General features: G+C 41.1%; 1 protein-coding gene across 1 annotated transcript; it reads left to right on the top strand.

The window, feature by feature from the left end:
- Window positions 1-2,900: 2,900 nt before the first annotated feature.
- LOC121872735 (single insulin-like growth factor-binding domain protein-2) lies at window positions 2,901-16,657 on the top strand. The gene is made up of 4 exons (XM_042375758.1): window positions 2,901-3,001; window positions 11,857-11,935; window positions 14,160-14,268; window positions 15,921-16,657. The coding sequence occupies exons 2-4, from the start codon at window positions 11,886-11,888 to the stop codon at window positions 16,086-16,088; spliced, it is 327 nt and encodes a 108-aa protein (XP_042231692.1). The 5' UTR covers window positions 2,901-3,001; window positions 11,857-11,885; the 3' UTR covers window positions 16,089-16,657.
- Window positions 16,658-17,429: the final 772 nt, after the last annotated feature.

Below are 17,429 nucleotides of genomic sequence, written 5' to 3' on the forward strand. Positions count from 1 at the left end.
AGACGTTCGGTGAGTAGCGTGTTGAAGGAGGTAGATGTGCAGGAGCTTCGTTAGAGAAGATGTTGCTTGTTGCTGGCCTCCTGGTTGAATGAATACTGACAGCGTGGAGCTTGCTGGAGGAGGTGTTGCTTGTTCAGGAAGATGGGCAGAATGAGAAAGCTGGTTGGTGAGGAAGCTCAGTGAAGGACAGCTGGTGGGTCGCCATGCTCGCTGGCGGGAGCGAGGACCGCCAGGCAGGCGAGGAGAAGCGAGGGCAGCCAGGCAGCGGCGGAGGAGGAGGTGTTGCTTGTTCAAGAAGAATGGTCAGAATGAATCTCAATGGAGAGACAGAGCTTATATACCCAGCAGCCGCTATGAGTCATGTTGGGAAAACCCGAGAAAGTCGCCGGTTCCTGGTTCCGTTGCTAAGATACGGTAACATTTGGTTGGTTGCTAGGGAAGGCGGTAGCAGGTGGTGGCTGTGGCTACGCAGTTGTAGGGGAGACGTCCACTACAAGTGCTTCTAGTGCCTTCTCGTGTAGGTTTAATAGCAGCTGATTGGCTGGGCGAAGACGGGAGAAGAGTTGTAGGGGGGGGGGGGTCCAAGAAGTTGTGGGTGAAGGAACACGGAGTGGTCATTTTGAAGCTGTGTGCACTTGATATTCTAAGGTCAATATTAATTACTTTTTTTTATAGACAACCGCCTGAGTATAATACTGCATTAAAGAAAAAGTATTGGAATTTTCTGATGAAAATCCGCCCTTGTGATATGTGTTTTCCGAAGGACTTATATTGTAGGAAGAGGACTCATCGCTGCTCGGTAACGTAGTTCAGATAAATCAAGCCCCACCAAAACATATAATACTAATAAATAGTTGATACAATAACAACCATTTGTTTTTAAACAAATAAAATAATTCAATAACTATTTTTCGGATGTGTACCAATAAATATAATGTACAGGTACTGTATCAATAGTCGGATTTGCTTCATTCAGCAAACTTTTGTACTGTATATTTAGACGCAGCCCGCTAGCACATAGTAATATAATGTAAAATATAATATAGTACATCTATATTGTAAAACCATATTCACAGTACTTTCGCGCTCAAGGCTGTACTGATAATCGCAATTATGAAGTTGGGAATTTTGCATCTTCAACCTCAGAATATGCCTTAATAATGGCCTCAAAATGTCCCTGGAATTCGTTACCTCCCCATTGCCCACCACCCACAGCAGAGGTGTTAGTGGCACGCAAGTCAATGTTATGATGATTCGCAAAATTTAGGTCCGGTTCGTCTGTCTGATTTTCCCGTCTCTCCTTTTGAGTACAGTATTTCCTATCTTTGCTTTACTATTTGGATAAGAATCACCCCCAGCTTATTTTACTTTAAGATTAACCACCCTAATGCTAATCTTATCCACATTAAGCTATCCCCCCCCCCCCCAAGCAGCATGAGAATATATAACCATCAAGTGAAATGTACAAGGAAAAAATAAATTTAAGTGTGCCACTCACTTTACCATGCCATCGAAACTCGACTTAAAATGCCTATAATATAATTATCTATATTTGCATAAAGAATTATGGGATCTGAAGATTAACCACCGAAGCTTATTTCACCCGACGATTAAAGACCTTAAAGCTACCTGGATGGTTATGTTAATTTAGGTTAGGATAGCATAAGGTTAGATTATAAGTTGGGTTAGGTTAGGTTAGGTTGGCGTAGGGTTAGGGCTAGAGCTGTACTGTATTAGGTTAGATTGGGAGCGTAATCTAGGTTTATTTTAGGATACGTTTTGGTTAAGCTTTTGACAAGAAGAGTAATTAGTCCCCTTTTCAATAGAAGTGATTGTGTATCAACTGGAGACACTTCCAGAACAACAACTTCAGTGAACTGCAAAACAATTATTGGGTGGGGGGTTTCTTATGTTGCCCCAAAGGAGTTACCTGCCGGCCTCCAAACAGGTTTTCTTTTCCGCTTGTTTCACATATAACCCCGATAACTTATCTTCTGACTCCCTCTAACAGTCTAACTAGACCCCAGACTAACCTAATTTATCTTCAAACTTCATATTCTGACCTGTCCTAACTAGCCTACATTAGCTCACCTTGATCAATTGTACTTTACATTTTGGCGTGTGTTTGTCGGTATGTCCGTGTGCTGTTATGCAGCGTATATCCGTGTGCTGTTATGCAGCGTATATCCGTGTGTGTTGTGAGTAGCCAAGGCCTTGCTTGACCTTGTGTGTACCCAGCCAGGCGTGATGTGCATGTGTGAACGCATTTGTATGTTGTCTGCGTTGTTACGGCGTTCAACACCCAAAGAGTACTGACCATCACTAAGGTTTATAGAATTCAATTTTCTAATCAAACTTGCTCCAACCAGAAGTCTTTCTGGGACACATGATGATTTATACACTTATAAACTGTTTTCCCAATCTATGGGATGATTGTTGCTCCTTATATGAACGAACAGTGCACTGCTTTCATATGCTGTTTTAATATTGTAATTGTGCTGTTTAATTCTGAGTTGCAATGCTTTCCCAGTCTGTCATACATAATTTCCAGTACAATTGCTACATGGAATGCAGTAAATCATATACAGGTGTGTGTGTGTGTATATATATATATATATATATATATATATATATATATATATATATATATATATATATATATATATATATATATATATATATATATATATATATATATATATATAACCGTACACCACTTTGGCCCAGATTTTTCCCATAAAAAGCCTTCGAAAATATGTTGCTACAGATGCTGGTACGGAGGGGCATCAGAAGCAAGCATTTATGTTACAACAAACATTGATAAATGCAGGTGTGGGGGGTGAGGTGAGGACTTGTTTTATGGCGCAATGAAAGAAAAGGATAAGATGCAAGAGGCGCGTCATGGCCACACAGGTTATATAAGCTGGACAGGGCGTCAGGTGTCTTTAATGTTGAGTCTGACGGCGAGGCCACAGGAAGCGGGCAACTGCTTCATCTGATAGTGAGTAGGGCGAGTTGTTCAGTTTTCTTTGTTATATTTGCTCGTTAAACTGTCCATATATAAACTTTGTACAGTATATCTAAACTGTATACATAATAAACTGTACACCTGTGTACATCGTCTGGGTCGGTTACACCTAATGTGGTAATATCAGTCTAGTGTGCAGCCAGATACAGCAGGTGAGGTAAGACATAACAGGTGCGAGGTAATATACAACAAGTGTGTGGTCAGATACAGCAGGTGAGGTAAGACATAACAGGTGCGAGGTAATATACAACAAGTGTGAGGTAAGACATAACAGGTGCGAGGTAATATACAACAAGTGTGAGGTAAGACATAACAGGTGCGAGGTAATATACAACAAGTGTGAGGTAAGACATAACAGGTGCGAGGTAATATACAACAAGTGTGCACCCAGATACAGCAGGTGAGGTAAGACATAACAGGTGCGAGGTAATATACAACAAGTGTGAGGTAAGACATAACAGGTGCGAGGTAATATACAACAAGTGTGAGGTAAGACATAACAGGTGCGAGGTAATATACAACAAGTGTGAGGTAAGACATAACAGGTGCGAGGTAATATACAACAAGTGTGAGGTAGACATAACAGGTGCGGAGTAATATACAACAAGTGTGAGGTAAGACATAACAGGTGCGGAGTAATATACAACAAGTGTGAGGTAAGACATAACAGGTGCGAGGTAATATACAACAGGGTGTGAGGTAAGACATAACAGGTGCGAGGTAATATACAACAAGTGTGTGGTCAGATACAGCAGGTGTGTGGTCAGGTACAACAGGTGTGTGGCCAGCTACAGCAGGTGTGTGGCCAGCTACAGCAGGTGTGTGGCCAGCTACAGCAGGTGTGAAGCCATATACAACAGGTTAGGTCAGATACAGCAGATGTGAAGCCAGATACAGCTGGTGTGGTCAGATACAGCAGGTGTGGCCAGCTACAGCAGGTGTGTGGTCAGGTACAACAGGTGTGGTCAGGTACAACAGGTGTGTGGCCAGCTACAGCAGGTGTGTGGCCAGCTAAGCAGGTGTGTGGTCAGCTACAGCAGGTGTGAAGCCATATACAACAGGTTAGGTCAGATACAGCAGATGTAGAAGCCAGATACAGCTGGTGTGAGGTCAGATACAGCAGGTGTGTGGTCAGATACAGCAGGTGTGAGTCCAGACACAGCAGGTGTGAGTCAGACACAGCAGACGTGTGGTAAGAATTGATATGGTCAGATACAGCAGGTGTGAGTCCAGATACAGCAGGTGTGGTCAGACACAGCAGGCGTGTGGTAAAAGAATTGATATGTGGTCAGATACAGCAGGTGTGAGGTCAAGCTATATATTGTGTGTGTGGTCAGCCATAGGAGGTGTAGTCAAATACAGGCAGGTGAGGTCAGATACAGCAAGTGTGAGGTCAGATACAACAGGTGTGAGGTCTAATATATTGGAGAGGTCAAGTACAGCAGGTGCGAGGACAAATACATCAGGTGTGAGTCCAGATACAGCAGGTGTGAGGTCAGACACAGCAGGCGTGTGGTAAAAGAATTGATATGTGGTCAGATACAGCAGGGTGAGGTCAGCTATATATTGGTGTGTGGTCAGCCATAGGAGGTGTGAGGTCAAATACAGCAGGTGAGGTCAGATACAGCAGGTGAGGTCAGATACAGCAGGTGTGAGGTCAGATACAACAGGTGTGGGGTCTAATATATTGGGAGGTTGGTACAGCAGGTGCGAGGAGATACAGCAGGTGCGAGGACAAATACATCAGGTGTGAGGTCAGATACAGCAGGGTGTGGTCAGATACAACAGGTGTGAGGTCTAATATATTGGGGAGGTCAGATACAGCAGGAGAGAATGAAGTAGTTGGCAGGTGTGAGGTCAGATACAGCAGGTGAGGTCAGATACAGCAGGTGTGAGGTCAGAGACAGCAGGTGTGGTCAGATACAGCAGGTGTGAGGTCAGATACAGCAGGTGTGAGGTCAGATACATCAGGTGTGGTCAGATACAGCAGTGTGAGGTCAGATACAGCAGGAATGAAGCCGGATTCAGTGGGTGTGAGGTCAGATACAGGGGTGAGGTCAGAGTAGCAGGTGTGAGGTCAGATACAGCAGGTGTGAGGTCAGATACAGCAGGTGTGAGGTCAGATACAGCAGGTGTGGTCAGATACATCAGGTGGTCAGATACAGCAGGAATGAAGCAGATTCAGCAGGTGTGAGGTCAGATACAGCAGGTGTGAGGTCAGATGCAGCAGGTGTGGTCGGATCCAGCAGGTGTGAGGTCAGATACAGCAGGTGTGAGTCAGATACATCAGGTGTGAAGCCAGATACAGCAGGTGTGAGGTCGAGATACAGCAGGTGAGATAAGCAGCAGGTGTGGGGTCAGTACAGCAGGTGAGGTCGATAAGGAGGTCAGGTACAGCAGGTGTGAGGCCAGAACAGCAGGTGAGTCAGATACAGCAGGTGTGAGTCAGATACAGCAGGTGTGAGGTCAGATGCAGCAGGTGTGTGTCAGGTACAGGTGGAGGTCGATACAGCAGGACAGGTGGGGAGTCGATACACAGGTGTGGCGATACAGCAGGTGTGAGGTCAGATACAGCAGGTGAGGTCAGATGCAGCAGGTGTGAGGTCAGGTAAACAGGTGTGAGGTCTGATATATTGGGGAGGTCAGGTACAACAGGTGTGAAGCCAGATACAGCAGGTGAGGTCAGATACAGCAGGTGTGAGGTCAGATACAGCAGGTGTGAGGTCAGTTGCAGCAGGTGTGTGGTCAGGCACAGCAGGTGAGGTCAGATACAGCAGGTGCGATGCCAGACACAGCAGGTGAGGCCAGACACAGCAGTTATGAGGTCAGATCAGCAGGTATGAAGCCAGATACAGCAGGTGTGAAGTCAGTTACAGCAGGTGTGAGGCCAGATACAGCTGGTATGAGGTCAGATATATTGGTGAGGTCAGATACAGCAGGTGTAAGGTCAGATACAGCAGGTATGAGGTCAGGTACAGCAAGTATAAGGTCAGATACAGCAGGTATATTGATGTGAAGTCATATACAGTATGTGTGATGCCAGCTACTGCAGGTGTGTGGTCAGATACAGCAAGTGTGTGGTCAGCTACAGCAGGTGTGAAGCAAGATACAGCAGGTAGGTCAGATACAGCAGTATGAAGTCAGTTACAGCAAGTGTGAGGTCAGGTAGAGCAGTTATGGTCAGGTATATTGGTGTGAGGTCAGCTACAGCTGGTGTGAGGCCAGATACAGCAGGTGTGAGGTCAGATACAACAGGTGTAAGGACAGATAAAGTGGTGAGAGGTCAGGTACAGCTGGTGTGAGGTCAGATACAGCAGGTGTGTGGTCAGTTGCAGCAGGTGTGTGGCCAGATACAGCAGGTGTGTGGTCAGTTGCAGCAGGTGTGTTGTCTTCTGACCTCGCTAGAGGAAAGGTCACAGCGGCTTAGCTCCCGGGGATAAACTGTCAGTACGGCTAGTGGGGATTCTAGAACAGTGGGCTGTACCCTTCTGAGACTGGAGTTGGAGAGGCTACAAAGCATATCTTGAAATTAAAAGAAGAGATAGCGAGGATGAAGGAAGAAATGAGACAAGGAAAGCCGGTGAATGACGAAAACTCAGGCGAATGGAAGGATGTGAGTAGAGGGACACCTAAACTGTGGTGAAAAACACCAAGGATACGTAACACAACAGCTATGTACTCAACTTCTTCAGTCCCTTTGATAGATGAATTGACGTTAGTATAGTCAGGGACAGTTGATAAGGAAGGCAAGAAAATCTTGATTGTTGGCTAATCTCTCAAGCACGGCACATGGACAGAGCTATGTAAAGATAAAAATGGATGAAGGTGTATTTGCCAGAGCCGGGGTGGGGGATGAGAAGGACAGGATGGACAATATCTTGTCTGGTAATAAGAACAAAGTCCCATAACCTGCTCTCAGTGCAGGAGGCAATGATATTGGCCGGTGTAGGATTGAAGAGCTTCTTGATAAGTTCAAGACAGCTATAGAACGTGTTAGTCTATAGAGTGAATCCTCATCATATGTGGTGTCCTGCCTAGAAGGAGAGCTGGCAATGATTGGTTGTCAAGGGCGTTAGTGTCACGGTCAGTCTTGACAGATATTGCAAGTCAAACACGTCCTATCTATTGACAACTGGGACAACTTTGCTGGCAGAAGGACCTTTTATGCTAGGGATGGGGTGCATCTGTTCAGGATGGAGTGGCTACTCCTGGTTGATTTTCGAAAGGGCAAGTCCAATGATGCTGCCTTGTCCGTTAGGGGAAACATGTGAGCACAGAGGTGGAGAGACGCGGGAGCAGGTAAACAAAGTGAAAGGTTACAGGAAATAGTGTTAGAATGATGACAAAACTAAAGAGAGACAGTGAGTTAAAACCAAACGCAAAAGGAGGACTCCAGAACAATGGATTAACTTAAATGCCCACACATGAACAGTAGAAGTAAGAGAAACAAAATGATGATATTAGGGCCTTTGCATGTACCGCCAAAGAAATCGGGATATAATAGCATTCACTGAAACATGGATCAACCTAGACTACGTGAGTTACTCGTCGAATACCAAATTGCAGGTTACAAATTATTCCATACCGATAGGCAGATTAGAAAGGAGGTGAGTAGCAATTCATGTTAGATAATTCGAAGCGGTGAAAACAAATATGGAAGCAAAAACTGAGCCGTGAATACAGAAACAATTTGACAGAATTAATCGACGAGGGAAAAAATTAATCACAAGAGTAATATATAGACCTCCCAATCTTGATAAATTAATCAGCCACTTATTCAACATTTAAATGCGCAGGGCTTCCACATACAACAAAGTCTGTATAGTAGATGACTTAAACCTGGGCCAAATGGATTGGACTGACTCCACGGGTAACTCAGAATCAGAGTGATTTTCTTGGAAATGATCCAGGACTGTTTCTAAGTCAACATATAACCGAATCCACCCGGATAATAATATACTGTATTTAGTTCTGTCAAACAGAGAAACCTCATTAGTAATGTCGAGGTAGGGAAACTAACTTAAAACATAACACAAAGAAATTAGATTACAGCAGATTTTCAGGGCAGCCGTAGCGAAAAATTCCACAAAAGTCCCAGATTTTGAAGGGCAAACTTTGATAGTTTCAAGAGGCAAAGTTGAGAGAAGGGGCATCACGCTTGGGGGTGAACTACACGGACCTGACGGTTGAAACTGAATTCTGATAACGAGGTTCGAGGTTGCCGAAGTTCCACGACAATTTAAATAATGAGTTACTTAATGCACAAAGGCAGAACATACCATACAAAAAACTCACAGATCAAACAACAATGACCCTAAATGGATAAATAATTATTTAAAGAACATTATTGGTCAAAAGGAAGGCTATAGGTAGGAGTATAAACGCAAAATTTACCTCTGGGATGACAGTAAGGTATTAGCCAGTTAAGACTGGAGACAAGGAAAGCAGAGAATAATGAGCTGAGGATAGCAAGGGAGGCAAAGCATAAAACGACAAGTGATTCTATCAAAGTATCAAAACTAAAAGCACGAGAAAAGATTAGCTAATACAGAAGCCGTAGATACCCAAGAAGCCAACTGGAATACAGTAGATGACAGTAGCTAACTGATAACGAAGGAGAAATGAGCAATAATCTGAATAAATATTTTTCAACAGTTTTCACCACCAAAAATTTAAAAATTTTTTTTTTTTTTATGGGAATTAGCCCACCCAGGCACAGGTCACTGACCCACATTGGGGCCTAGGGGGCGAAAATGTAATAATAATAATAATAATAATAATAATAATAATAATAATAATAATAATAATAATAATAATAATAATAATAAAGAAATACAAAATGAAAAAAAATCAAAAGTGAAAGACAATAGATGTATGTTGTGTTGTCACTATTAAGAGAAACAATTGAGACCCTGCAATTGTGTGTAAATGAGGCAAAAAGTCAGATCAGCAACCTGGGACTTGGTCACAATTTTCGTGATGCCATATGGCAGCAGGGTCTACCATTAGACAATACATTATGCTTCCAATATCTTCCCAAGGCGGTAGTACCTCCCTGTTTGGTAGCTGCCTAATACCTACTACCTAAGGATACCCAAGGCACCGACTCTATTCAGAGATAGTGAAGAAAACAAATTAAGCGAGATAGTAGTGACTAGTAATGTTGTTAGTAAGCAAATAGACAAACTAAAGCCTAATAAGTCACTTGGTCCCGATGAGATATTTGCCAGAGTATTAAAGGAATGTAAGGAAGAGCTTAGTATGCCCTTAGCAAAGTTGTTTAACATGTCCTTAAAAACAGGTGTAGTACCAGAATTCTGGAGGATAGCGAATGTAATACCGATTTTCAAGAAAGGGGATAGATCACTATCCTCTAACTACCGTCCAATCAGTCTAACATCAATTGTAGGCAAATTACTGGAAGCAATCATTTCAAACTCTATTCGAAACCACCTAGAGAAGCACAAACTGATCAATGATTCCCAGCATGGCTTCACAAGCGGGCATTCATGTCTAACTAATCTATTAACATTCTTTTCATCAGTTTTCGAATCACTGGATGAGGGGCACAATTATGATGTGGTACATCTCGACTTTAGCAAAGCCTTCGACAGAGTCCCCCACGAAAGACTAATAAGAAAGGTAGAAGCACATGGCATTAAAGGTAATATTCTAAAATGGAATAGGGCGTGGTTACAGGACAGGAAACAGCGAGTGAGCATTAACGGTACTAAATCCCATTGGAGCAACGTCACTAGTGGAGTTTCCCAAGCTCAGTACTTGGACCATTATTATTTATTATATACATAAATGACATTGATATCGGCATAGACAGCAACATAAGTAAATTTGCTGATGACACTAAAATAGGACGTGTAATTGAATCTGACGAGGACTTCTGAAAACTACAGGAAGATCTAAAAAAAATTTTCGAATGGTCTGAAAAATGGCAGATGAAATTCAATGTGGACAAATGTAAAGTGATCAGAGGAGATGTAAACAGGGAAACCAGTTACCAGATGAACAACGATGCCATTGAGAAATCCGACTGCAAGAGAGATTTAGGAGTAATGATAAGTAGGAATCTTAAGCCAAGTAAACAATGTGTTTTTGCTCGTAACAAGGCTAATAAAGTACTTGGGTTCATACAAAGGAGTGTTAGTTACAAGACCTCACCTGGATTATGCAGTTCAGTTCTGGTCACCGTATTACAGAATGGATACAGAATCCTTGGAAAGAATTCAGAGGAGAATGACAAGACTAATCCCGGGCATTAGGAACCTTGAGTACAGAGACAGGTTAAAGCATCTTAATTTGCACTCCCTCGAGAGACATAGAGCGAGGGGCGACATGATAGAGGTGTATAAATGGAAGTCAGGGCTAAACAAAAGGGACATTACAAAGGTACTCAAACTATCCAACCAGGAGCGAACTCGTAACAATGGTTTTTAAATTAGACAAATTTAGATTTAGGTGCGAAATAGGTAAACACTGGTTTGGAAACAGGGTAGTGGATGAATAAAACAAGTTACCAAACATCATCATTAACTCGAATACGCTGGATAGCTTCAAGCATAGGTTGGATGCTTATATGAGCAATAGAGGCTGGGTGTAAATGGGACTGCCCAGTATGGGCCAATAGGCCCGCTGCAGTTTCCTCCATTCTTATGTTCTTATGGTGTGAGGTCAGCTACAGCTGGTGTGAGGCCAGATACAGCAGGTGTGAGTTCAGTTGCAGCAGATGTGTGGTCAGATACAGCAGGTGTGAGGTCAGGTACAGCAAGTGTGAGGTAAGATACAAGAGGTGTGAGGTAAGATACAGCAGGTGTAAGGTCGATACAGGTGTGAAGCCAGATACAGCAGGTATAAGGTCGATACAGGTGTGAAGCCCGATACAGCAGGTGAGGTCAGATACAGCAGGTGTGAGGTCAGATTCAGCAGGTGTGGGGTCAGATACTGCAGGTGTGAAGTCAGATACAGTATATTGGTGTGAGACCAGATAGAGCATGCGTAAGGTCAGATACTGCATGTGTGAGGTCAGATATATTGGTGAGACCATATATAATTGTTGAGGCCAGATACAATTGTTGTGAGACTAGATATAACTGTTGAGGCCAGATACAACTGTTGTGAGACCAGATACAACTGTTGAGGCCAGATACAACTGTTGAGGCAAGATACAACTGTTGAGACTAGATACAACTGTTGAGGCCAGATACAACTGTTGAGGCCAGATACAACTGTTGAGACCAGATACAGTAGGTGTGAGGCCAGATACAGTTGTTAAGAGACCAGATACAGTCAGTAAGAGGGCAGTTACAACTGGTGTGAGTGCAGATATAGCCGAGGCCAGATAAGCAGGTGTTACTTGCTACGGTGATTGTGTGTGTGTTGTAATTTCCTGTGGTGGTTGCGTTTCCTCTCGACCAAGAGTAAGAGGCTTCATAGACCAAGTGTTTAAATACAACCATATTACTAATGCTGAAGAATGCGAGGCATCATTTAAAAATTCAACTGATACGATCTGTATTCAGCCTGTTGACTACATCAAGATTAGACTCTTATGTTGACATCGCTTCAAGGTTGTTGTGGCATTCCTTAGGCTCTTTGTTTACCTTAACTGATCACATTATATCTTCTAACATACCCCAGCCAGTCATGTCTTCTGTACCCAAGCTAATCACATTACTAACATACCTCATCCTGTTACACATCTTCTGCTACCATATTGTAAGTGGTGTATTTTTTAAAATCCTTGATGTTTTTGTTTGCAGCATTATATATTATGCCACTAAAAACAACTACAGGGTACTTGCTTCCCCACACAGGTGTGTGAGGATCAGGATAAGAAGCAGTGATGCATGGAATAGGTGTGGTCCTGTTGGCAATGCTCGCCCTCGTTCACATGTAAGTCCTCCCAATACTTTCCTTGACTAGGTATAACATTAAGAAGATCATATAAACATTAGCTACCCCAGCTTACAGTAATTTGCCTGCTGATTAAACACCATGACCCTAATGCTGACCAAACTTTACTTATCCCTCCTGTGTGGAGGCAGGCTGAGATGGTTTGGACAAGTGGAGAGAATGGATGAGACTAATTTGGTTCAAAAGGTGCACGAGTCTAACGGCCACAGTTTTATCACCCTCTTCCACTGACAGGGGTCATTGTGTGGACAACCATAGTTTTAAATGCAAAGGGCCCCGCACTCCAGTGCTTGAATAATATTGGAATTTGAAGAAGTAGCAAGTAGATTCCTCTTCATCATCCTGATTGTTTTGTTTGTTTTATTGTATCTTATAATAAATATGATCAATGAACAACAAACAAAACAATACATAATTATATATACTTTTTTTTTACATTAATGTTTTCTGGCCTTGTTGGGATCGTCATCCATTCTTGACAGTCAGTCACAAAACCCCTCATTTGCCAAAAGTGTTCTTTCATTTCCATCTTATATATTCAGCACAACATACATACATTACTTTTTATTTCCCACATTGCTGTTTGAAATACAGTTATGATTTTTGGCAGACCCTGTCTGTATTTACTAAATGGGGATTTGTTGTTCAGTCAGCAGGGGTTGGAGTGTTTACTGAGAAATATATGATTTAGATTGGATTATGAAATAAACTCACTGAAATCAAGTTTGGCATAGCTATGATACAAGTATAAGCACTGTGGCATCTACAAGAAGCTATGCCATAAGACTCCATCAAATCTATTTTCATCAGCAGATGCATAGTCTTTAGGGCACAATCCAAGGTCTTTCCCAATATAGTACACTGGAAGGAGGCCTTAAGCTGTAGTGTTCTCATTAACTCTTTCAGACAATTTGCTTATCCCATTTTAGTGAATTACTACAGGTTATTTGAGTGATCATTTGACTCACATTATCTCTACTTGGCAATATACACACACACACACCATATTATTATTTTTTCTTCTCACAATACGTATTGTACTCTACTTACCTTTTCCTACTATAATGCACGATGGTCAGAATCAAGAGCACACACACCAGACTCTCCCATCATTCACTGTCATTCCTTCACCTCAGCTGCCATTATAGTAATGTACTACCGCCTGGGAAAATATTTGAAGCATAACGTGTTGTCTAATGGTAAACCCTGCTGCCATTTGGCACTACAAAAATTGTGGCCAAGTCCCAGGTTGCTGATCTGACTTTCTGCTTCATTTACACACAATTGCAGGGTCTCAATTGTTTCTTTTACTGTCAACAACACAACAGACATAATATATGTTGTTTCTTACTTGATTTATTTTTTATTTTTGTATTATATTTATGGTTATTAATTTTATTATTACAGTATTACCCCGCCTAACGCGGTTTCACTTAACGCGTTTTATTATATACGCGGTGCCTCGCCAGAGCTGAACTTTCACTTAACGCGGAATTTTTCATCATATACGCGGGAAGCGGCGCGGGCACGATGCTCACAAGGTCGCCCAGTCATCAAAACATTACCGAGTTCTTCACCCGCCACCCACCACAGCCGGCCCAAGTCAGTGATAGTGATAATTATAGTGAGGATATGGACTTATATGGCCTTTGAGGGGTTTGACAAAGAGGCCCTGCAAGCCTCTGTGGTGGATAGTGATACAATTGATACAAGTGATACAGGTGAGGGCCAATAATCTGCCCTCTGCCTCGGAACCAACCCCCCATCCCCGTGTGCCCAGCCATCTTTTCTACTAATGCAAGTGTTAAAAAACCTAATATTATTGATATTTCTCTTAATTATTAATTGTGTGTGCATACCATCATAAAGTTAAGATAAAATTTTTACTACAACATAGTTGTGTGTCGTCAAAAAGTGGAGTTTGGGGGTCGGGCCAGTCTCTATTGGAATTAATCCCATATGTTCTGTTGTTCACTTAACGCGGTTTTCACTTAACGCGGTACCCTGTGGGTTCAATTGACCGCGTTAAGCGGGGTACTACTGTACTTTTATTTTATTTATTAAATTTTTATTAACTTTTATTATCATTATATCTTCCTCCCCGGCCCTGATGTGAGTCAGTGACCCGTACCTGGGTGGGCTAATCCCCGAAAAAAAAAAATAATAATAATGTACTGTACACTAAAATCTCTTCTGTTCCCAGGAGCGCTGGCCTGTCATGTCCCGATTGTAGCCAAAGAACTTGCCCCAAGGTGGAGTGTAAGTATGGCACAGAACTGGGAATCTGCAACTGCTGTCCCAGTTGTTATAAGGTAAGCATGGGTTACCTTTATATTCTTTAAATACTCATCTACTGGAGGTAACATGATACAGTAATTAGTTGTACAGTATATTTTTCATGTTTACACTAATCATTAGACACCCCTGACTGGGCACTGCTTGGATGTAGCAGTGGAGCTTCAAGGCCCACCAGAAAAGCTGCCTTCCATGGAAAATTAAATTGCCAATTTTAGGGTAGAGTAAAATTGGTTCCTGTACGGGTGAAGGCCCATTAGGGACAGAGTTGATACTACACACTACTGTATATACCAAACACATGGAGGCAGCAGCAATAGTGTTTCCATCAAATTAGTTCCCTAAAGTTTAACACCAGAGCAACCCGGCCCATCTGGGAGACTCTCCCCCTCTCTATCCTTGGCAACTCTCCCATGTTGGAGTGGTTTTTCCATGGATGAGTCATTCATGAGGAATGTAGAGAAGATTAGAGCCTGAATTTCGAGTAGATTCTGTAAACATAATTTTTTTCATATATATTTTTTTATTCAGTTGCATGCACACACAATCTTACATACAGTATATATATATATATATATATATATATATATATATATATATATATATATATATATATATATATATATATATATATATATATATATATATATTTTTTTATTCAGTTTATATATATATATATATATATATATATATATATATATATATATATATATATATATATATATATATATATATATATATATATATATATATATATATATATATATATATATACTGTATGTAAGATTGTGTGTGCATGCAACTGAATAAAAAAATATATATGAAAATAATTATGTTTACAGAATCTACTCGAAATTCAGGCTCTAATCTTCTCTACATTCCTCATGAATGACTCATCCATGGAAAAACCACTCCAACATGGGCAGCAAACTGGCCTTGCTCTATTCGTTGAAGAGTGTCTAATTTACTCTCTAGGGTAAATGTGGTCCTATTCTTCTCTGCTGGAATATCCCTAGGCAGAGGCTCACTTAAAGAACATTTAGGTGGTCATGGTGAAGAAAGCAGGAGATAAAACTGAAGTTAATCCAAATGAATAGCTAAGCTCTGAGCCACACGTTGTGGGAATGCTACCAATGGAATGCAATGAACTCAACCGGTGGCCTGCTAGGGATACTACCAGCGGACTGCAATGGATTCGACTGCTGGCATACACAAAACGTTTTCTACCTGATTGCATTTGGCCAAATTTTCTCATGTTAACCTGGCTCAACCCACATTCAAGCAAATCTTAGCCCCGTGTAAAAGGATACTGGGTAGTAATAAAAATCAGTGTTTGAGTAAATCTACATTGAACAAACCCGCATTAAGGGATGGAGGGGGGGGGGAGGGTCAGTCGTGTATTGTGGTTGTGAAAACTTAGTTCAGGCAAGCAGATTCAGAGTGGTCCATGCAGATACCTGGGTGTATAACTGACAATCTGCAATGACCCAAAATGTTAAAGGAGTCATAGAAGACCAACCATCAGCTCTAAAATTACAATCCTCCTCCACCACCTTATTGTGTACATATTCTCTTTTCATTCTCCAGTCCCACCACTACATTTAACTCCTAATTCTCCATCTTAGGCCTCGTTTAACCTCAATACACCACTGTTCATTTGACGTTTCAGGGACCCAATGAAGTGTGTGGAGGCATCTGGAACCTTGGTGGGACATGTGCAAGGAGTCTGTATTGTACCAACCCACCTGAGACCCTTGACCTCTCTAACCAGGCTCCTGGTGTGTGCAAGAGATCACATGTGAAATATCTACCAACCATAGGGAAAGACCACAAGTAAGAGCTTGGAGTGGAATGAGGAAGGGACAAGCAAGCCACAGAGTGTTATGTAAAGAGGAACCTATGGCACATATAAGTTTGTTAATGGAATTTTCATATCCTAAACACTGAGGTCCTCAAACCAAATTCTCAGTAATTGGTCGCTTGTTAAGCAGAACTTTCCTGTATCAATATACTATAAACACTCCATGCTCAAACACACTTTTCACCAAGATTGAAAAAAAAAAAAATTAAGAGTAAAAATTTTCTCTTGTATTCATTTTAAACATCTACCAACATTCTTTACAATTATTTGATTTGTGTACAGTATTAGCCATTTCCTGACTTGCATTTTTTACAGAATGACAGACAGTTAGACTTCCCAGTGATGATGATGACAAAGAGATCTTCTATAATAACTTAGCTGAGAATTTAGAGAATCTTTGAAATGTTTCATTGCATATGAATTTTTTGTATTGAAAATTCCAATGAAACTGTAAACTACATTCTTGTCTTTCAAATATTGCTGCACAAAACAACTCAAGAACTAACTCAATTTTAAATGTGTGTTTAATAAATAGTTGCATCCTTTGATTGTAACAGTATTCCCACTTCACTAGTGCTGTAAATATAAATTTTTTTACATGTGTAGAAAACACATTTAACAGTAAACATTGTCCTCTGGATTACAACAAGAACTACCTTAGAAAAGGTAGCACCATCAATGGATTAAATATGAACTACTGTGGTTCACATTATGAAGTACAGTACAGTACTTACTTAAAAAAAAAAAATTTATTTATGGATTAAATTCAAAGAAATTATAATTCAGTTTTAGGGGGACATAACTCATAAAGAAATTAGCAAAAAAAATTTTTAACTGCTGTACTGTACACCCAGAAACACAGACACTAGCCAAAAATCAGACTTAAAATTACATGAAATGAGTAATAAGGATGAAAAACAAATACAAAATTTCCACAAGTCATAAGGATATCAATTCACAAATATACAACTCCATGATCCCAGGTCCTTCATCAGCTTGTTGAAAACCTGAATACCGGGTAATATTGATAATTTGTACAAAATCTAAATTCTCATAATTTTGGTTCTAACAGCAAAGTTTACGCGCAAAATCGTGGGTATTAGAAGTCTTCATTTGGAAAACATTAACAATATCTGAGTTGTGACACATTACCACAACTGATGTAGAGACACTATTACAATAAATTTCTAATGCAAAATTGGAATAACTTTGTCTTTAAATATAAAGGTCAGTGGGGTAATACACATATCATTGATTACACATCAGAGGCATTTGCACGTGCTGTAACTGACCCTCATTGTTCAAGTCCCTCAAACA

This window comes from Homarus americanus, unplaced genomic scaffold (genome assembly GCF_018991925.1).
Source record: "Homarus americanus isolate GMGI-L3 unplaced genomic scaffold, GMGI_Hamer_2.0 scaffold39155, whole genome shotgun sequence".
Lineage (NCBI taxonomy): Eukaryota > Metazoa > Arthropoda > Malacostraca > Decapoda > Nephropidae > Homarus > Homarus americanus.